General features: G+C 53.9%; 1 protein-coding gene across 2 annotated transcripts in view; it reads left to right on the forward strand.

Annotated features, from left to right (window-relative positions):
• Positions 1–13,240, forward strand: part of LOC105484516 (quiescin sulfhydryl oxidase 1) — a 44,359-nt gene extending 31,119 nt beyond the window's left edge. Inside the window, exons 8-13 of one of the 2 annotated variants that reach the window (XM_011746228.2) lie at positions 971–1,100; positions 4,459–4,581; positions 5,634–5,781; positions 9,410–9,589; positions 11,464–11,801; positions 12,536–13,240. In XM_011746228.2, coding sequence (XP_011744530.2) covers positions 971–1,100; positions 4,459–4,581; positions 5,634–5,781; positions 9,410–9,589; positions 11,464–11,801; positions 12,536–12,544 — 928 coding nt within the window. In that variant the 3' untranslated portion in view covers positions 12,545–13,240. Of the gene's footprint in view, positions 1–970; positions 1,101–4,458; positions 4,582–5,633; positions 5,782–9,409; positions 9,590–11,463 lie in introns of both variants that reach the window. The other variant, XM_011746227.2, reaches the window with a different exon arrangement.
• Positions 13,241–22,012: the final 8,772 nt, after the last annotated feature.

The following is a 22,012-nucleotide window of genomic DNA, read 5'->3' on the forward strand; positions in this document are numbered from 1 at the left end:
TGGAGAGGTAAACTGAGGCCCAAGGACACCAAAGTGGAGCACAGAGGAGACCTTGCCCTGAGGGAGAGCATAGGCAGCCACAGTGCATACCCTGTGAGTTGACCTTATTGGCTCTTTCCAACCTCAGGAGGTAGCAGGGGCAGGAGCGAGTCATGTGTTTTACAGCGAGGTGACTGAGGCCCAGGAAAGTCAACTGAGTTGCCCAAGCTCACAGAACTAGCTCATGGTCAAACTGAGGCCAGAACCCAGGTCTCAAGAGACAGGGGAGGAGGCAGCCAACTTTCCTGGCCCCTGCCATCCGAACCCTGAGCCTGGACCCCAGCATGATGGGCCTGGGGCGGAGCAGCCAGCATGGAGCCTCTGTCCCTTCCCTGAGGGCTGCGGAGAGGCGTGAGATGGGCCCATCTGAGACATGAGGTCTGGCAGCTGTGAGCACATCAGCCCTGAAAGAAACACAGGCCCTGCTTTCCCTGCTGCCCCCAGCCCCCATTTCCCAGCCTTGGTGGGCAGCTAAACCCTGGTCTTTCAGAGAGGGCCCAGTTTTTCCAGACCATGTCGTGTGTTTGAACCTGCTGGTCTGACTGTGTCTAGTGGGCTTGGCTCAGAGCTGTCCTGAGGAGCGAGTTGCTGGGGCGCTGGCTGTGGGCTTGTAGAGAGAAAACTCCTACTCCCTGCCAGGAGCTGCGGAGAGTTGTTTACATTTGTGTTTGTATTTGATCCTCTCAGCAACTTACCTGTGAGCAGTGTGTTATTGTTCATATCTTACAGATGAGGAATTGAGGCTCAGAAAAATTAGGTTATTTACCCAAGGTCACACAGCACATTTCTGGCAGAAACCAGTGGTAACTTACAAGGCTGTGACCATCAGCAGTGCCCCTCCTCTTCTCTCCCTTTAGCCCTGGATGCTCCTTGCAGCCCCTGCACCATGGTTAATACCCCTTTCTTTCTCTACCTGCCTCTGGGTCCTCAGCTCCAAGATCTACATGGCTGACCTGGAGTCTGCACTGCACTACATCCTGCGGATAGAAGTGGGCAGGTTCCCGGTCCTGGAAGGGCAGCGCCTGGTGGCCCTGAAAAAATTTGTGGCAGTGCTGGCCAAGGTGAGCAGGGCCATGGCCTCCCTTGTCTGTGCAATTCCACAGATGGTCAGTGTGCATTCCTGTAAGCTGGGTACCCCGTCAGCCCCTCCCTCCAGAAGCCCATGGTCTGGCTGGACACCTGGACCCACAGCTCTCCCTGTCCACCGAAGGTGCTACCCTCCAGCCTCAGCCATACCCCACACCAGTCGCACACTGCCAAGGACAACCCTGCCGCATGCAGCAGTGTGGGTGGGACACAGGGCCCGTGCTTCCCACCTGGGGATATTTCCAGCTGATTCGGCAACTGTGGCTCTGCCTACCTGAGTCCTCAGTCAGAGCCCCAGTGTGGCTTCCCACCCCTTGCCGTGGTCAGTGGAAAAGCAGGACCCCGAGGACACCCTAGCGAAGGAGAGGATGCTCTTCTGATACTCCTTGCTTTCCTCCCAGTCTGACCCGATCTCTGGCCCTGGCCATGCCTTCCTTATTCCCTTATAGTTTCCCTGGGAAGGTGGCTACTCCACAAAGGGTAGCTCCTATTTATTGAGGACCTGATGTTTGTCTAGGATTTAATCCTCTTAACTACTTTGTGAGGTGGGCGGTTTATTTTGTCCACCCCGATTTAAGAGGCCCAGGGAGCTCAAGTGCCATGCCTTCATTCTGCCAGCCCGGAGGTGTTCTGGTCAGGCCTTGAGCCTGTGCTCCTCCCTCTCTGAAGGTGAGAGGTGGCTGCCACTCCCTCTCTGCCCCCTTCCCTTTGGTTCCAGATCCTGGCCAGTGCGTCCTTGCTGGAAACCCGGGACTCTGCTGCTCAGTACTGCTGAGTCAGATGTGGCTCTGGGCACTTCGGGTTTGGCCGTGGGCTCAGCCTTCCTTGGCCCTGGGGCCCGGATCTGAGCCCGCCCTCCTCAGTACGGGTCTGCAGGAAGCTGGGGCTGCCCTCGGGGTGATTTGTGCCTCTCCTTGGGAACTTTCTGCCAGCCTGATCCCTTCTTCGCACCTCCTTGTCCTGACCCCCTGGCTTGGTTGCATGCATGCACGGTGACACAGAGGGCCTGACAGGGACGTTTCAGCCTAAGGTAGGACCATCATTTGCCCCTCACAGAAGTCCCATGCAGAACGAGCTCTTGTTCTTCAGTCCATTGGCATAATAAAGACCTTTCCTCCAAGGCTGAGAGCTGTTTGGTCTTCACAGTGCAGAGACCTGGGGTTGTCAACCTAGAGACTCAGAGGGGAAAAGTCCAGAACGGTCCCATGTACGGTCCCTCCTCCTGACCCATGAAGGAGAGCCCCCAGCATGCTTTCCCAGCATGCCTCAGACACCCCACCACCCTATCCAGTACCCTCCAAAGGGGTCACCCCAGGAAGATCGGCTTGTGTACTGCTCGCATCTCTCAGCTGTGCTCACACTTGCTACTTTCTTTGTCCCCAGTGGGGCTGTTTGCAGCCAGTATGGGGGGAAAGAATGAGATACAGGTCCCTGAGCTGGGTAGAGGCTTAAGCATCACCCTCTCCGTGCTTGCTGAGTCTCCGCCTTCAGCAAGGGCTGGGAATGAGCTTGAGATGAAGATGCCTGCCCTGCCAGAGCTAGGGCCCTGAGAGAGGGCAGGGCTGGCAGTGGGGTGTAGGACAGAGGGAAGCCGGGGATGCCCAGCAGTAGCAGTAGAGGCACCTGGGGCACGGGCCTGGAGACCCTCTGTTTGGGTTTTGCCCGCACATCCTCTGGGGTCTGCAGAGTATTCTGGTCCTTGCCTTGCTTGGGTAGCTTCTTCCTGAATAGTAGTATCCTAGCAGCTACCATTTCTTCAGCCCTGCCGGTGCCTGCAGTGCTCTTTGTATATTAGCTCCTCATTCTGTTTCTCAGAGCAGACTCCACAGCATGGCTTCTAGTATGATCTCCGTTTCATAGAAGGTGAAACAAAGCCCCAGAGAGCTAAAGCACCTTGCCAGGGTCCTCCAGCTGGTGAGGGGCTGGGCAGGGAGCCACACCCACTCGCATCCAGCCCATGCCAGTTACCACCAAGTGCCCGGTGCTCGCAGGCCCAAACGCCTAAGGATGCGAGCGCACACTCTGCTGGCTCCCCCGGCGAGCTGCCAGCCCTGCAGGTGCCCGGTCAGTCAGGAGGCCCTCTGCATGTCCTGGCGGTGCCATTCCACCCTGCCTGTCCCAGCCTGTGCTCCCCCCTGTGAGCAGCTGGCGGGAGCGGCCACTGGGTGGCGTGTGGGCGCCAGAGTTTCCGTGCTCCCAGTTGTCCAGAGCTCCTTAATTCATCCTTCCTTCTGGCACTGTCGCCTTAGAAGGGGAAGTTTCCAAGTCGGGATGATGGCGAAGGTCAGTGAGAAGTGCTGACTTCAAGCTATAAATTTGTGCGTGAGTCCCAGAGGCCCGTGTGGGCTCACCAGGAGGGCACGTGTGAAAGCATGGTCTTTTCCGGCCACTTCTCACTCTGGGGGAAGGTGTCCAGCCCAATGTGTGATAGGACTATTTAATGGCTTTCTCAGAGGAATGGCTCTGTTAGCAGGTTTTCCTGTTCAGTTACCATTCATATCGCCAGTACCCTTCTCCTCTCAAATGTTTGTCTTCACTGCAAGTTTCTCAGGGTCCTCATCCCCTCAGCCAGCCTTGTGGTTTTATCTGACCAGCTCGCTACTGTGCCCCTCTTTTTCCTGCCCTCCTCCCCTTGTGCTGTGCATGTGCACGCAGACACACACACACACACGCACACATACACACATACGTCCTCCTTCTGGGAGTCCTTGTGGTTTTAAAGTGCTGATACTAATCAGATTTGAGTTGACTTATTGTCAGAGTAGCTTTTCATGCTCCTCAGAGACCAATGGGAGTTACCATCAAGATCTGGATCTTGGCTGTGAGCCCCTGGCCTGGCTGGTCCTCACTGGCAGCCCATGGAATCCAAATGAAAGGTCTCGTGCCCACCTAGCCCAGCTGGCCAGTCGGTTGGCAAGTCAGCTGTATCCGAGGACCACCCAAAGACAGGACTGTGTGGCCCAGGGCTCCCAGCAGCCCTGGCAAGGGGCACAAGTGCTCCCGCCTTCCTCCCAGTGGTGGCACATGGTTGGGGGATGCTGCACAGGAGCCTGCGGTGTGAGAGAGGGAGACTTCCAGGACCCCACCCCACTTAGAGTGAGCACCTTCCCTTCCCCATCTTCTAGCCTTACCAGGTGTCCCAGAGCAAAGGTAGTACAGAAGTCACATTTGTGTCTTAGTTAGAATGTTTTCCTGGTGGTTTTGGAACTTTCCACAATCCCCCCCACTTCCTGCCCCTCCAGCCTGCTTCTGCATAGCTTCCTACCATCTGCAGGACGGGGAACGTGGGGAATTGCTTTTCACTCTCCAGCTTCTGCTTGTTCCTCCCCACAGTATTTCCCTGGCCGGCCCTTAGTCCAGAACTTCCTGCACTCCGTGAATGAATGGCTCAAGAGGCAGAAGAGAAATAAAATTCCCTACAGTTTCTTTAAAACTGTCCTGGATGACAGGAAAGAGGTGAGTATGGGAAGCAAATAAAGATGTCTCCATCTTTCATATTTATGAGAGTGCAAGGGGTTAAAAAAACCTCCTTTGCCAGTTTGCACCAGGGAGTCAGTGGTCTTGGTTGGGTCCTTCCATTAATAATTAATAAATGACTATTGATTGAGCTGTCTATCCATACATCTCATTTAATCCTCATAACGTTAGTGGAAGGTAGATATTCTCCCCATTTAGCAGATGAAGAAACAGTACTTTGAAGAGGTTAAGCAACTTGTCTGGGATCATGCAGCCAGTAAGTGTTTGGGCTGGGATGAAAACTTGGTGAGGGGCCGGGCGCGGTGGCTCAAGCCTGTAATCCCAGCACTTTGGGAGGCCGAGGCGGGTGGATCACGAGGTCAGGAGATCGAGACTATCCTGGCTAACATGGTGAAACCCCGTCTCTACTAAAAATACAAAAAACTAGCCGGGCGTGGTGGCGGGCGCCTGTAGTCTCAGCTACTTAGGAGGCTGAGGCGGGAGAATGGCGTGAACCCGGGAGGCGGAGCTTGCAGAGAGCCGAGATCACGCCACTGCACTCCAGCCTGGGAGACACAGCGAGACTCCGTCTCAAAAAAAAAAAAAAAAAAAAAAAGAAAACTTGGTGAGACACCTGTGCTGCCTCTTAGCGTGTGGTGCTGCTCAGCATGGCCTCCCTGGCCCTCTCCAGGGCACCTTCTGGGCTCCTGCTCATGCTGCTGTTTGCAAAAGTGGGTCACTGCAGCCAGCAAAGGTGTAAATCCTTACAGACTTGTAGGGTGTCAAATCTCGAAGAGACCTCAGAAATAACCCCCTTGTTTTACAGCTGGGGAAGTTGAGGCTAGAACGGGATGCAACTTGATCTGGGTCACAGCTTTTTAGGTGTGCTGCTGCTTCAGTGGGTGGAGCTGGTGAAAGGGAAATGCCACCTTCGAGGTGATAGACTGAGGGACCTCATTTGTCTTAGGGCTCTGTCTCCTAGAAGCTTCTCTCTCTGCCTCTCGCATCCTTTTCATTCTCCATATGTGCACTCACACTTGTGTGTCCCTTAGGGTGCTGTTCTCGCCAAGAAGGTGAACTGGATTGGCTGCCAGGGGAGTGAGCCACATTTCCGGGGCTTTCCCTGCTCCCTGTGGGTCCTCTTCCACTTCTTGACTGTGCAGGCAGCTCGGCAAAATGTAGATCACTCACAGGAAGCAGGTACGTCCAGGGCCTGTTCACCCCACTGTGCCTCCGACCCTGCTCTGTTCGACCCTCCAAGGGGAGAGGCAGCAGGGCATCTCCCTTGAATTTCCCCACTGGCTCCCAACTGCCAGAGGATGGGGAGAGTCAGCCTTGGGGCTCCGGCAGGATTGCTGTATCTGCAGGTAGCCCCACATGGCCAGAATAGCACCGATCCCAGGAGGGAACAGACTTTGGGAATTCACCCAGTCCTGTCCTCGGCCCCGGGAGCTCGGAGGCTGAGGCCTCTCCCTGGCTTTCTCCGGGCTTATAGTTTGCTTTGCTTTCAGTCTTCATGAAAAATTTGCGATTCTCTTTTTTTATACTCTTAACAAAGAAAAACGTGTGTTTCACAGTTTACATGGCTGACACATAGCAGGCACTTTGAGCAATTTTATTGTGCTTCCCACTGGAAAACAATTTCCTGGGGGAAGCTGGGGAAACACATTTCCCCCACTGCCTCGTATTGTCCACAAACTGCACCACCATGCTCTCTGGCCACGCTGCCCCACCCCTGCTTTTGAAGACTGAAAGGGTGCGCATCCAATTCAATCCACACATCCACACTGATTCAGGAATCAGGTTTCTATCAGACTGTGACTTGGCTTGGAGGATAGATACATGGGTGAAAAGGGTGACAGTGCCTGCTCTTGGTGGACCTCTAGTGTGAGGCTCGGGGACAGAGAGGCCTGCAGTGCACCAGGGCTGGGGCCATGGCAGAGAGAAGGATGTGGGGGTGAAGAGAGGGTGGGCTCGACGCCATTGGGAAGGGGCCCCAGGCCTCACGGGATGAGTTGAGGGGTGATGGGTGAGTAGGGATTCTGCCAGGAGAGGAGCATCCCAGCAGAGGGAGCAGCCTGTGCAGAGCCCCACGAATCAGAGGAACTGCCGGGCAGTGGTGTGGGAAGCCAGTGTGTATGGAGCCTCTCCACCATGCCGTGTGGCACTGCAGGAGCCAGGGACACAGCAGCATATGGGACAGGTCCCTGTCCCCCCAGGGCCAGTATCTGAGTGGCAGGAGACAGACACAGAGGGATGGTTTCAGCCATGATGACGAACGCTGAGGAAGACAAAGCACAGCAGCGCCGGAGCGGGTGCTGTCTGGAGAGGGGTCTGGGGACGGCTTCCCTGTGGAGGGCCCGGCGCTGGGACCCAGGTGGAGAGGAGGAGGCAGTGTGGGACATCTGGGAAGAGAGCCTCCCAGGCTGTATTGGTGTCCTTGGACTGTGCTGACGAATGTCAGGCTAGGGCTCAGACAGTAGACGTTTGTTGTCTCAGTTCTGGAGACTGAAGTGCAAGGCGGAGGTCTCGGGGCTGGTTTCTTCGAGCCTCTCTCCTTGGCTGGGTGGCGGTCATCTTCTCCCTGTGTCTCCATGCAGTTGTCCCTCTCCCAATCCATGTCCAAATTCCTCTTCCTGCAAGGACACCAGTGCTATTGGATTAGGACCCACCCAAATGACCTCATTTTACCTTCCTTACCTCTTTAAAGACCCTGTCTCCAAATACAGCCACATTCTGAGAGGCTGGGGATTAGGGCTTCAACATAGGAATTTGGGGGGACATAATTGGGCCCATAGCACAGGCCAGGGACCAGCAGGTGCACAGGACAAGCCTGGTGTGTGGGCAGCACCGAAGAAGGCTGCTGTGGCCGGAGGGAGGGAGGGAGGCTGCAGAGAGAGGCCGGCGTGGAGGTGAGCACTCAAGGGCTCAGAGGCCTTGGTGAGGGCAGGGTTTGGAGGTTGGTGTTGGCATTTTGAGAAGCCACTGGAGAGTCTAACAGAAGTGACAGACGGTTGACACTTTAGAAAGGTAGAGGATGGGCTCTTGCGGGGCAGGGGGAGGCAGGGCGGCCGAGGAGGGAGCTGCGGAGCTCGCCCAGCAGTGGTGGTGGGGCCTGGACTGGGGTTGTCACTGTGTCCCTGGAGGAAGTGGTCAGATTTGGGGATATGTTAAAGGCAGAGCTGAGGGACTTACTGATAGATTGGAGGAAGGGTATGTGGGAAGCAGGACTCAGGTGGACTCCCGGGTTGTGGGGCCTGTGGATGACGGTCCTGTCAGCTGAGGAGTCAGGGGCTCGGGGTGGGAGGGTGGAATCAATGGCCCACTTTGTGTCAGTGGACCTCCCAGTGGAGGTGTGCACAGCTGAGTCTGGAGTTCCAGGGAGAGGTCTGGGATAGAGAGATCAGCTTTTAGTCGTTAGTAGCATCAGAGCTCAAGCCATGGGACTGGATGAGCTCCCTGGTGGGGAGGTAGAGAAGAGTGCTGAGGACTGAGCCCTGAGCATCAAACTGCCAGCAAAGGAGGCTGAAAGGGAGAGGCCATGGTGATTTCAAGGGGGCCCAGAGTCCAGTGTTTCAAACAGAGGTGTAGTCATTGGGGTCAGGGCTGCTGCAGGTGGCACAAGATGAGGACATCTCTAGCAAGGGCTGTGTCAGTGGCGTAGTGGAGGTCATGGCCTGGTTGGATTTGGCTGAAGAGAGACCAGGAGGCAAAATTCTGGAGATAGTGAGCAGGAACTGGGGTGTGACTGGGTTAGAGGGACTTCTTTATGATCATCCTTTTCCCCAGTTGGAATGATCCCTTATCAAGGGAGAAGTGGATGACATAGTAAAGAAAGAAAACATTAACGGGAGTGAAATCCTGGAGGAGGTGAGGAGTAGGGCAGCCCGAGCAGCAGCGGAGACAGAGGCTGAGACCACCAGGGCCGTGTAGTGAGGCCTTGTGGTGGGGAGGTGGGCACCTGTGCTGGGTGCGGAAGACCAAGCTGAGAAGGCAGAGGAGAGAGAGAGAGGCAGGCATGGACTGCTGCGGGTCTCACCTTGCCAGGAGTGACAAAAGAGTAAGGGTGCCAGTGTCCTGCTGCGTGAAGGGGTAAAAGCAGGAGATTGGCTTCTAAAGGCCTGGGAGGTTTGCGGTAGGAAGGAGTGAGCTTGGAGGCAGGCACCAGCAGCCCTAGAGCCTGAGGGTGAAGGACTTAGGAGGGGTGTGTTTGAGTAGGAGTGGTGTCTTCAGCGGGGAGCCTGGTTTCAGTTAGAGCAAGAAAGTGGGGCTGGTTAACAGGCCTTTGCTCATGCCAGTCCGGAGGACCCAGTGGGTGGGCGGGGTGGGGGGAGTGGAAGGGGAGAGCGAGGAGAGACGGAGACAGATTAGGGTATGCGCAGGCCAGGTCCAGGCCCGAGGGAGGTGAGGCATGGTGGAAGCAAGTCAGACAGGCAGCATGAGTGGGTGGGGAGGAGGGGCCTGGGGCTAGGGCAGTGGCCCTGTGGCCCCTGCTGGCCTCTCCTACCAGTGTCACAAAGAGCCCAAGTGTCCTGCCAAAGAGTGTGGACTTTATCCTGGGTGTGAGTGACAAGCGCCCAGGTGAGTGGCAGGGAAGGGGATCCAGATTTAGGAGTTTAAGGGGGATGGGGTCTCCTGTAAAGTGACCCTGGCAGGTAGAGAAGTAGACAAGGGGACACTGGGCCTCTGCTGGCATAGGCTGGGGTGTGTGGCACCTGTGCAGGGGTGGCCACGGCAGGATGGGGGACAGCAGGGTGGCTTGGGGAGGCAACGGCTGTGGGACTGGCAGCCTGAAGAGCTGGTGCATGGCGTCTCCTCTCCCCTGTAGCCAAGGCCCAGGAGGTCCTCCCAGCCATCCGAGGCTACGTGCACTACTTCTTTGGCTGCCGAGACTGCGCTGGCCACTTTGAGAAGATGGCTGCTGCCTCCATGCACCGGGTGGGGAGTCCCAACGCTGCTGTCCTCTGGCTCTGGTCTAGCCACAACAGGGTCAACGCTCGCCTTGCAGGTAAGGAAGGGCCATCCCTAAGGCTGGAGTCACCTGTGGGAGACGACAGGGTGAGGATACTTTGGAGTCTTAGGCCAAAAGTTGGGGAAGGGACACTCATTGTCCCCTCAGTCACAGCCCAGCCCTGTTAACCAATGCCAGTATCATCAGCCCCATTTTCGAGATGAGGAAACCAAGGCTTTAACACTGTAAGACCCTGGCCTTCCCATGCCGTTGCTCACTTTCCCTGCTCTAGGGCCCGTCTTTAGCCTGCTGGGGTCCCTCTCCCGCCTCCCCTGCTCTGCCTTCTGGCTGTTGGCCCCTTACTCAAACTGCTAGGGTGGAGGGAGCTCGGGTTCTCTCTCCCTGGGAAGGGTCTGATGAGAGAAGGGGCTGGAGGAGACCAGGTCCTTCCTGGAAATACCAGGTACCGGCTCCCAGGAGGGAGCCTTGCCCTCTGCGTTCCCTCATTACCGTGCTTCCTTTTCCTTACGCGCACGAGTCTGATGGCTCTAACAGGCAAACACATTAAACTCCAGGGAGCTGGGTGGGGAGGGAGCCATCTGTGGACAGGAGGCAGCCTGTGTGTCGGGAGAGAGTGGTGCACGTGGCTGTGACAGCCTCCCAGGGGCGGGAGACCGGGGCGGAGCCGAGGTTAAAGGAGCTGAATGGAGCAGGTGGTGGTGCAGGCGCAGGCACTTGGTCGTGGTCTCCTGGGGCCTCCTATCGAACTTTGAAAAGAAGACACGTGCCTGTCTTCTCCTTCCCCCTGCCCTGCCCCACCCCTGCCACCAAATGCTCCGTTTGACCCTTCAGCCCCTTGACCTCATCAGGCTCCCAGCTGCTGCTGGAGGGCCAGGAGCCGGGCCCTCTCCCTGAGGGGCCAGAAGCAGGGTGGTTCCCTCCTCTTTCTGGTGGGGTCCTTTCAGAAGAAACTCAGAATTGCCAGGCACAAGCTGAGAGCCCCCTCCGCAAGGCCTGATCACTATGACTCATGACTGGACCCTCCACTCTGCTTGTTGCCCCTCCCCGGAATAACCATTCTGACTTGCTTGCCACTTGCTGCTGCTGCTCCTGCTTCCTTGTAGTTAACAACTTGTCCCCCTATTAAAACCTTTAGGAGAGGTGCTTCTACAGAAGGGATGGGCTGATGCATTCCCTGGGCAACACTGCATGAGGGGCTGGTGGCCATGGCTCACGCTCTGGGACTTATCCAGAGGCTGCCTAGAGGGCTGGCCCCACCTGGGGTACCAACAGCCTGCAGCCCCAGCAGCATCCTGACTCTTCCAAGTACCCCTCAGGTCTCCCCCAAACTACCCCTTGGAGCCCACCCCTACCCTAGAGGGCTGCTGCTGGGTAAAGGCAAGGATTGCCATGAGCGGCTGACTCTTGCTCTAAAACACATTTTCCCTTGAATTGACAAAGTAACCTATTTGCGCAGTTTGTAATTTGGAAAATGTAGGAAAAAGGCAAAAAAAAGACGAACACAAGCCGACCAACCAAAGACTGCAAAACAGATCAAAATGAGTATTTTTGCCCTTTTCCATGTCTGGTTCTGGGGTACAAGCTGGTTGTAAAGTCCACCAAGCAGGACAGTGGGTCTGGCCAACACTGGGAAGTGACTGAGATGGCGCTCTTCACGCTTCCCTGGAAAACCACGGAGGGCCGGGGCTGAGGGCTAGGTGGATCCGCCGCCGCCTCCAGGCTGCCATCTGTTGAGCTCCCACTGTGGGCTAGTGTTTGTAATCTGTATTTCCTCATTTCCCATCGTCTGGAAGGGCAGTGGCAAGCCCTTTCTGCAGACAAGGAAGCTGGCATTCTGAGTGGAGGAGTGTGGTCTGGGCTTTTGGGTGGGACTGATGTCACCGCCAGCCTATATATGCTTCCCTCTGTAGGTGCCCCCAGCGAGGACCCCCAGTTCCCCAAGGTGCAGTGGCCGCCCCGTGAACTTTGTTCTGCCTGCCACAATGAACGCCTGGATGTGCCCGTGTGGGACGTGGAAGCCACCCTTAACTTCCTCAAGGCCCACTTCTCCCCAAGCAACATCATCCTGGACTTCCCTGCAGCTGGGTCAGCTGCCCGGAGGGATGCACAGAATGTGGCAGCTGCCCCAGAGCTGGCAATGGGAGCCCTGGAGCTGGAAGGCCGGAATTCAACTCTGGACCCTGGGAAGCCTGAGATGATGAAGTCCCCCGCAAACACCACCCCAGATGTGCCAGCTGAGAGACCTGAGGCAAGTCGCCCCCCAAAGCTGCGCCCTGGCCTCGGAGCTGCACCAGGCCAGGAGCCTCCTGAGCACATGGCAGAGCTTCAGAGGAATGAGCGGGAGCAGCCGCGTGGGCAGTGGCACTTGAGCAAGCGAGACACAGGGGCTGCATTGCTGGCCGAGTCCCGGGCTGAGAAGAACCGCCTCTGGGGCCCTTCGGAGGTCAGGCGCGTGGGCCGCAGCTCCAAGCAGCTGGTCGACATCCCTGAGGGCCAGCTGGAGGCCCGAGCTGGGCGGGGCCGAGGCCAGTGGCTGCAGGTGCTGGGAGGGGGCTTCTCCCACCTGGACATCAGCCTCTGTGTGGGGCTCTACTCCCTGTCCTTCATGGGCCTGCTGGCCATGTACACCTACTTCCGGGCCAAGATAAGGGCCCTGAAGGGCCATGCTGGCCACCCTGCAGCCTGAACCACCTGGGGAGGAGGCGGGAGAGGGAGCTGCCATCTGTTAGGCTCCTCGAGCTCCCTGACCCCGTTCCCTCCCCTCCCACCCCTTGCTCCTTGTCTGGCCTAGAAGTGTGGGAAATTCAGGAAAACCAGTTGCTCCAGTGAAGCTTCTTGGGGCTGCTAGGACAGAGATCTCCTTTGACACAAAAGACAGGAGCAGGGTCCAGGTTCCCCTGCTGCGCAGGGAGGGCAGCCCCGGGCAGCGGGCGAAGGGCAGCTCAGTCCCTGACCTCTCAGCACCACATTCCTGTTTTTCAGCTTATTTGAAGTCCTGCCTCATTCTCACTGGAGCCTCAGTCTCTCCTGCTTGGTCTTGGCCCTAAATTGGGGCAAGTGAAGCCAGAGGAGGGTGCCCTGAGCTGGGTGGGCTGGAGTGGAACTCCTCACTAGCTGCTGGGCTCTGCCCACCCTGCTCCCTTCCGGACAATGAGGAAGCCTTTGCACCCTGGGAGGAAGGACCACCCCGAGCCCTCTATGCCTGGCCAGCCTCCAGCTCCTCAGACCTCCTGGGTGGGGTTTGGCTTCAGGGTGGGGTTTAGAAGCTTCTGGAAGTCGTGCTGGTCTCCCAGGTGAGGCAAGCCATGGTTGCTGGGCTGTAGGGTGAGTGGCTTGCTTGGCGGGACCTGATGAGTTGGTGGCATGGGAAGGATGTGGGTCTCTAGTGCCTTGGCCCTGGCGTAGCTGCAGGAGAAGATGGGGGCTTTCGCTTCTCCCCGTTGAGCTCTGCCCCCTCTGAGCCTGGTCTTTTGTCCTTTTTTATTTTGGTCTCTAAGATAAATGTTCATCTTTGGAGGGTGCTGGGTAGAAGCTAGGGAGGGGAGTGCCTTCTCTCTCCAGGTTTCACCTTCCATCGTGCAGAAGTTAGAAGGGTCTGAGGGAGGGGGCAGTGCCTTACACATGCTTGATTCCCACGCTACCCCCTGCTTGGGAGGCGTGTGGAATAAATTATTTTTGTTAAGGCAAGCATTGGTGTGTTCTTTAACTTGCTACTTGGAGACCTAGTGTCCAGGTCTGGACAGAGTGCATGGAGACCAACCCCACCTGGAATGCAGCCAGACTCGATGTCCCTCAGCACACACAGCTCCTGGCCACAGACTGCCCATAGAGCTGTCCACACCCAAACTCCATGACCTCCTCATGCACGGGGACAGGCCTCTGGATGTGCAGCCTTGCCACCCCCTGCCCCAATCCTCCCTGAGAGCTCCTGCCTCAGCGCCCTGGGCCGGCGAGGGAGGAGCCTGTCTGCACCTGCCTACTTCCAGCTCCTGCAGGAAGGAAGGGCTTGTTGGTCAGAGCTGCCAGGCTGGCCACTCGGTGGGGAGGAGTCAGCCAGGATTAGAGAGCCTGCCCCTAATCCGGCCTGCTGGGTTTTACAAGGATCAGAGCCGCAGATAATGAACCTCATTAAGGGGGAGCAGGAGCCTCAATCCGATTTGAGGTTTTCTCTTTGACATCTTCACTCTGCTCAGATGGCTTGGGCGCTGTGTGGAGCAGGTGGGATGCCAAGGCCACTCCCGCTATGGGGCAGCTGGGGAGGGGGAGGGACGGCAGTCTCCCTGCGTGTTTCCCTGGACCCCTTTAGTTGCAGTGCCTTGCTGGGCTCCTGGGGTGGATTCCCTCTCTGTGCCCCTGCTCCAGGCACCCACTGGCTCCATCCTCCTGGTTGTGCTCTGCACCTCCTGCTCCCCTGGGCTGGCCCTGGCTGGGGGCCTGAGAGACAGATGGGAACCCACAATCAGGACCCAACCCTGGCCTGCAGGAGGGAGACAGAGGCTCCCAGGGCCAGTGCCCTGTGTGCCCACTGGACCAAAGCCACTGAATAAGCCTGTCCCTCACCCCCTAAGGGCTCCTCGCCCAAAGCCAAGTGCAGGGGATTTCTGTCTGCAAGCCCTGTGGCTCCAGTGACCCTATTTCTAAAGCCAAACTCAGTCACCTAGAATTAGGGCTACGTTGGAAACGCTGTCGCAGCAACCCGGGCGGCACTGTGTAGCCCATTCTCCAGGCCCACGAAGTGGTGTGGACCTCCCACCTCACAGCTGCCTCTGGCAGCCGAGCCTCTTTTCGCCTGGCCCCAGCCCCGCTGGTTGATAAACGGGTGGGCTTCCTCAGCAGCGCGGCTGCCTTTCACCTTGATTTCCCCAGGGCTCTCTGCAGCATCGACAAACTAGCCTCGCCCGCCAGCTGGGCCCTCCCCCCACCCAATCTGCCAGGCTGGGAGCTGGGGCCTGCTGAGTCTGGAATGCCCTTCTAGAAGGCTTCTCTAGAGGCTCCCCTGGCAAGAGAGGGTCCCAAGGGGAGCCCTGCAAAGCAAAGGCTCCTTGTCTGGGGCAGGACAGAGAATCTCGCCTGTCTGGTGTGTTAACCTACTGGGGGCTCAGGAACAATTTCCTCAAGGAGACGGTGGCATGGAGCTTTGAAAGATGAGTAGGTGTTAGCAAGGAAATGAGGAGGAGCAAGGGTTACGGGCAGGGGAGAAAGCACTTGCCAAGTCAGCAAACAAAAATAAAATTCAAGAAATTCTAATAAAAACTTTTTAAAAATGTTATTAAGGATTTTCACAGTGCTGCACTGGGCTAGAAACAAGCTGAAACAGAGATGCGGTCCCTGCTGCTGTGAGGCTTCCATTCTAGAGGCAAGGACAGGTTATGATGAGGGCTCTGAAGAATAGAGACCAAGCAGGGAGGGTGTTGGGGAGGCTTCTGCGAGACCTGAAGGATGGGAAGCCAGGAAGTGGGAGGGTGGGGATCAAGGCTGGAGGGGCCACAGGGCAGGTGTAGAGGGACTGCAGCTCTGAGGGGCTGCCCCATGCAGCATGCTTGGAGGTCCAAGAGGGACAGCCCCACCTTGGGCCAGGCTCCTCTCCAGCAGCCTTGGTATGCGGTGGGGGCGGGAAGACCGCTGATGCAGCCCATCCTCTGGGTATGGGGGTGGAGGATAGGGCTCCGGGGACCCAGCCAATCTTGACCCTGGAGGAAAGTCAGGTGGGCACAGAGGGAGCCCTCAAATCTGGGCTCTGGGTCAGGGTGGGGATCAAGTCCAGCCTTGAAGAGAATGGACTCTGGAATCTGACGTCTGGGGTTGAATCCAGCTTCCAGCGCTCGCTAGCTATGTGACTTTGAGCAAGATAACTTATCCCCTTGTCCCCATGTGTCACTGAAGATAAACTACCCACCTACCAGATTGTTGTACCACGCTGGGCAAACAATAAGTGCTTAATAATGGTAGCCCACTGCTCCTGTCGTGTCGTCTCCTGTCTTAATACTCGAAAATTCAAGGGGCCCCGTTGTGCTTGCGGGGGGGTGCCGTTCCCACAGGATATTCTGTGAAGGGTGTCCCTGGAGCTGTGCTTCCAGGTGGCAATCCCCAAGCCACCCCGGCAGGTACCACTGTCCAGAGTTGAGCGAGGTGTTGAGTGGAAAATTCTTCCCCACCCCTATCTGCCACAGTGGTATAGATGTCCCCCATGAGATGGGGCTCCTAAAATGCCTGAAATGTGTATGCTATTGGAGAGTTGATGTTTACGATTTATTGAACTTTGCCCTTATTTAAATCTCATTTAATCCTCCAACAACGCAAGATGAAGAAGCTGAGGCTTAAAGAGATTAAGAAACATCCTATCCCCTTTACTCTCACCAAAATAAATACATTTGCCCTATTCTCCCAAATGGTGAGAAGTAGATCTAGGACTTGACCCCAGACCCCACCCTGCTCAACCCTGGAGCTGCAATCTCTACACCTAACACATAGGATTCTGTTTCATGTCCTGTTCCAGACTTGCCCGAGACTTTGTGATGGTGCTGGGTGCCAACCCTTCTTCCCTCCAACGGTGGCATTAACCACTGTTGTGTGTTGGTGTCAGGGAGTGGGGGCACCCTGAAAGATCTGCCTTTTCTAGAGCTCTGGCTCCATTCCCTACATTGAGGCCAAAGTGCCCTGTCTCGGGTCCTTGTTTTTAGGCCTGGTTGTTGAAGGAGGGGAGGAGACCAGGTTCATTCTCCCAGCCCTGCCGCCAACCAGTTGGGCGTGACCTTGGCTCAGCTCATCTGTGAAATGGGGGCTACAGACCTAGTTTCCGGGTCCCTGCTAAGTTCATCTCCCTCTCCTGGGCTTCCCATCCATGTATTGCCAGCTCCATGGCGAGTGGAGAGGAGAAGTTCTTCCTGCAGGGCCTTCCAGAGAGGATTCTTGGCCAAAGGAGACCACAGCCTGTAAGATCAATATCCTGATAGAATCCCGGGCTAGCTGTGAGAGGGGCGAGCAAGCTCACACCAGCCTGACAGTCTTGGGCAGAGCACCCCAAAGGCCTCTGCAGCCCCATCACTGCCTCATTCTCCCTCAGGTGCCAGGGAAGCTCCAGGGTGGGCCCAGTATCCTTCACAGCATCCCTCCTCTTCCCCTTCAACACCACTTTCACCCCTCCCTCCACCTCCTCCGAAAGGAAAGGCTGCTCCTTGGGCAGGGCGATAGGATTCCCACCCCTAGCTTTAAGAACTAAACCAAACTTCAAGAAGAGCAATTTAATCTTCATATCTGACTCCTTGTCCCTCCTCAGGCATGCTGTTGTGCAGGACAGAGCCCCGGCTTCTCCTGGGTGTCACACCTGGCCTGTCTCTGACCCTTGCTTTCCCTTTCTCTGCTGCCCTCGAGGGTCATTCACACCCAAGAGGGAAAGAAGCTGCCCTCTCATCCCTTCCTCTCCCGCCCTGGGCCTCTGCCCCTCTGCCTGGCCCCAGAAGCGCAGTCTTCTCCATAGAGAGGGGCCGGGCCATGGGACCCTGGTTTCTGGGGTCTCAGTGACACAGTTCACCGTTTGCTGCACAGGAGGCCCGCACTCACAGCCTTGGCCTCTGCCCTGCAGAAGAATTCCCCGTAACTCACCAATGGCCGTGGGAGCCAGTGGCCTCGGCAAGGGTCAGTTGGACTGCATACCTGCCAGCCGAGTCTCTCTGGCCACCCTCACTGGCCCCGTCACTCCAGGTTTCACTGCTGCCCAGGGGGTTTGTGCCAGGCCTGAGTCATAGTGGAAGAGAGTCTGGAAGTTACAAGGCAGAGGAGGAGACCTCTGCGAATGTGAGAGAACAAAGTTAAGGGGCAGTCCCATGGGGGCATTGACCGTAGGTGAGGAGGACTCGGGGAACATCTACAGACTCTAGGGCTAGGGTGAGATCCTCCTGATAGCGCTGGTAGCTCCAGCTGCTGCATTGGCAGGACTTGGTCGCCTCTATACTGAGAGAGCAAAAGCTCTTTTCCTGGGGCTGCACATTCTTCCGTGGGAAAGTGGGCTTCAGGTGCTGCCTATTAAACCTCCTCCCTCCCCTGCTGCGATGGGTTGATGCCTTTCACCTCTGTCTGCCTGTGAGCCTCTGCCCACCGTGGAAGAGCAGCTCATATTTGGAAGGGGTTAAAATTTTTACCTAGTTTGAATCTGCTCTGCAATGTCCCCATCAAGTTCTTAACCATCCCAGTTTCCAATGGTCACAGAGTTCTGCCCTGGGGAGGGAGGAATTGCTTAGCAAATGATGTTGAGAATGGTGATTATTTGGGGGAAAATTCAGGTAAGATCTCACCTTCATACCATAAAGCAAAATACATCTCAGTAGGTTAGTAAACTAATGCAAACAAACAAAAAAAAAGGAAATATAATTGAACACTGTTTTTGAAAGCATGAAAACAATGTGCAGCTAATGTGAGTAATCCATCTACTTGACGTCACTTTTAAGAAATAAGGCTGGCCGGGCGCGGTGGCTCATGCCTGTAATCCCAGCACTTTGGGAGGCCGAGGTGGGCAGATCACGAGGTCAGGAGTTTGAGACCAGCTTGGCCAACATGGTGAAACCCTATCTCTACTAAAAATACAAACATTACCCAGGCATTGTGACACACATCTATAATCCCAACTACTCAGGAGGCTGAGGTAGGAGAATCACTTGAACCCGGGAGGCAGAGCTTGCAGTGAGCTGAGATTGCGCCATTGCACTCCAACCTGGGCGACAGAGCGAGACTCCATCTCAAAAAAAAAAAAAAAAAAAAAAGAAAAAGAAAATCAAGCTGCATATTTAAAAGCTGGGAAAATACATGCTGTAAGTATGACAAAGGGCTGTGACTCTTCTGCAACATACCATCTTAAGAATGCACTAAGTCGGCCGGGCGCGGTGGCTCAAGCCTGTAATCCCAGCACTTTGGGAGGCCGAGACGGGCGGATCACGAGGTCAGGAGATCGAGAGCATCCTGGCTAACATGGTGAAACCCCGTCTCTACTAAAAAAAAATACAAAAAACTAGCCGGGCGAGGTGGCAGGCGCCTGTAGTCCCAGCTACTCGGGAGGCTGAGGCAGGAGAGTGGCGTGAACCTGGGAGGCGGAGCTTGCAGTGAGCCCAGATCACGCCACTGCACTCCAGCCTAGGCGACAGAGCGAGACTCCATCTCAAAAAAAAAAAAAAAGAATGAGCTAGGTCTGCATTTATTGACCTGATAAAATGTCCAAGAAGGAGATATTTCTATTAACATAAGTTACTATTGTTATATATATGCTAATGTTTGTCTAGAAAAAGTCTAAAAGAATACACACCAAACTGTGAATAGCAGTTATATTTAGAAAGCAAGACTAGGATGGACTTAAGTCAGGGCTGGGACTAGAGCAAGGCAAGTGAGGTGCCAGGATGCAAAAGTTAAGGAGACACCTGACCTCAGGGGCCCACAAGTGCAGAGCCCCCGACAGTGAGTGCCTCAGTAGCCTCGCCCTAGTCCTGGCTTTCACTTAAATATGTTTATGAATGTTTGTAAAAAAATATTTCTTTTGGAAGGCAAAAAATAGGAAGGAAAATAAATAGGATTAAAGGACACTAAAGCCCATTAAATAAAATTTGTAGGAGGCCACTGATTTGGCCTAGGCTCCTATGCTGTAGCCAATAGACCAAACCAATATGGAGTCATTCATGCTAAATGAAACTAGTTAGCAGTATAGTCATATAACAAGTGGCTAAGTGTCAGTTACAGCAGCTGAGCTTTAGTCAATTGTAGGTGGCCAGTAGATTCAGATAAGGCAATCCAGTTAAAAACTCTATATCCCACTTCTGTTTTCTGTCCATAAATTCTGAGTACATTGCAGCCCTGAAGTTCTTTGAACCTGTTCTGGGTTCTGAGGGCTGTCCAATTACTGAATCATAAATAAAAGCCAGTTAAGATTTTTAAATTTTTTATAATTTTGGTTTTTAACAGCTTCTGCTGTAAACAGTAAAAGCACTAAATCCCTACTGAAAATAAAGGGCCTAATTATTAAGACTGAATGATAGATGCAATTTTTTTGGCTAACCTATTGGTAAAGAAATGATGATGATGATGATGATACCTAGTGTTGCTGGAGGGGAAATGAGATGTATCAGTTATCTATTGCTATGTGACAGCCACTCCCAGACTTAATGGTTTGAAACAACACTCATTTTGCTCATGAATTGGTAACGTGATCAGAGCTCCGCAGAAAATAGCTCCTGGCTGCTCCGTGCAGCGCAGCGTATCTGGGCGCAGTTCATTTGGCAAGTTGGTGTTGGCTGTTACCTGGAAGCTCAGCTGGGGCTGTGGGAGGGGCTTCCAGTCCTCTCCCCATGGGCCTCTCCATGGGCTGCTCAGACTTCCTCACAGCATGGTGGCTGGGCCCATCAGGGTGGCATTTTCATGTGCTAGCCTCGGAAGCCACCTAGCATGACTTTTGCGATTCTCTGTTGGTTGAGGTTGATGTAACAGCTTGCCCAGGATGCAGATAGAAAAGCCTGAACAGGTTCAAGGGGAGCAACCTTGGGCTCCACCTTTGACAGGGGTGTGACGGAGTTCTGGAACACTGTGTGAGATGGGAGATACTGTTGCAGCCATCTTAAGAAAATACAGTCTGCCCCCGCCCCAGTCCTCTCATATACTGCTAGTGGTAGTATAAACTGATACAAGTTTTGGGAAATAGATAATTGATAATGTAATGTAATAGGTAATATACTTTTAAAAAGTCTTAAGAAAATATATAACCTTTGATCCAGCAATTCTATTTCTGGAATTTATCCTAAGGAAGTAATTGAGGATATTTACTAAGATTTGCTGCATGATAAATATTTATAATATCAAAATAAGATTAACCTAAAGTCCAAAATGGGATATTGAGTAAATTCTGGTACATAATTACAATGGAATACAATGTAACATCTAAAAATGATTTGAGGGCTGGGTGTGTTGGCTCATGCCTGTAATCTCAGCACTTTGGGAGGCCAAGGTGAGAGACTCCTTGAGTCCAGAAGCTCAAGGCTGCAATGACCTATGATTGCTCCACTTCACAGAGCGAGACTCTGTCTCTAAACAATAAAAAATAAATACAAATGATTTGAATGTATATATTTTTTAACCTGAAATTATTTTCACACCACACTGTTAATGGAAAATATTGTTACAAAAACAGTTCTGTATAGTACGATCTTATTTATTTTATTTATGTATTTATTTATTTTCTTTGAGATGGAGTCTTGTTCTGTCGCCCAGGCTGGAGTGCAGTGGCACAATCTCAGCTCTCCACAAGCTCCGCCTCCTGGGTTCATGCCATTCTCCTGCCTCAGCCTCCAGAGTAGGTGGGACTATAGGCGCCCGCCACGACACCCAGCTAATTTTTTGTATTTTTAGTAGAGATGGGGTTTCACTGTGTTAGCCAGGATGGTCTCAAACTCCTGATCTCGTGATCCACCCGCCTTGGCCTCCCAAAGTGCTGAGATTACAGGTGTGAGCCACTGCGCCTGGCCGATCTTGTTTTTTAAAAAAGAAAATACATATATTTATGGATATTGAATGCATGGATAAAAACTGGGATGAAGACACCAAAACATTAATAGTGGTTAATGGCCCATGGTGGGATTATGGCTGTTCGTTTTCCTTTTTATTTATCTGTATTTTCTTACCTTTATTAAATATTTATTACTATATAATTAAACACTTTTAATGAGCCAAGAATATGAACTGTCAACTTACAAAAGAAGAAATACAAAGATCAATACTTACATGAAATGGTATTCTACTTGTTGAACAATAATCAAGGAAGTGGAAGAGTAGTGCAATAGCATTTTTATATAGTATGCAGCAGTACAGTTTGGTACTGGAAAGGTGATAATGTAATTATACTGTATGGCATATCTGAAAAATAATATGACGATATGTATCAACCTTAAAAAGTTTATGCCCTTTGGTTCAGTTATTTTACTGTTCAAAATCTACCCTAAGGAAATAATCAGAGATATTGACTAGAACCTGGAGCAATCTACAAGTCCAATCAGAAGACATATCCACATAGGCCCAATTCCCATGGCAACAGTCGGCCGGGCCCCCTTCCTCACCCAGGGCCATAGTCCCCATCTCTCCCTTTTGCTTCCCAATATGAAGGCCAAGGGGCGATTACCATTTATCATCACATTTGTGCTGTTGATTTGGAAGAGGGAAATATTTCCCTGCACTGTGTCTCTAACTGCATGGGTTTTTGGTGGTTTTTTTTTTTTTTTTTTTTTTTTGTTGGCTTGTTTCTTTTAGACAGGTTCTTGCTCTGTTGCCCAGGCTGAAGTGCAGTGATACAAACACAGCTCACGGCAGCCTCAACCTCCCAGGTTCAAGCACTCCTCCCACCTCAGCCTCCTGAGTGGCTGGGACCACAGGTGTGTGCCACCACACTCAGCTAATTTTTTTTTTATTTTTTGGAGAGATGGGGGTATCCCTATG

The sequence above is a fragment of the Macaca nemestrina genome, chromosome 1 (assembly GCF_043159975.1).
Source record: "Macaca nemestrina isolate mMacNem1 chromosome 1, mMacNem.hap1, whole genome shotgun sequence".
NCBI lineage: Eukaryota > Metazoa > Chordata > Mammalia > Primates > Cercopithecidae > Macaca > Macaca nemestrina.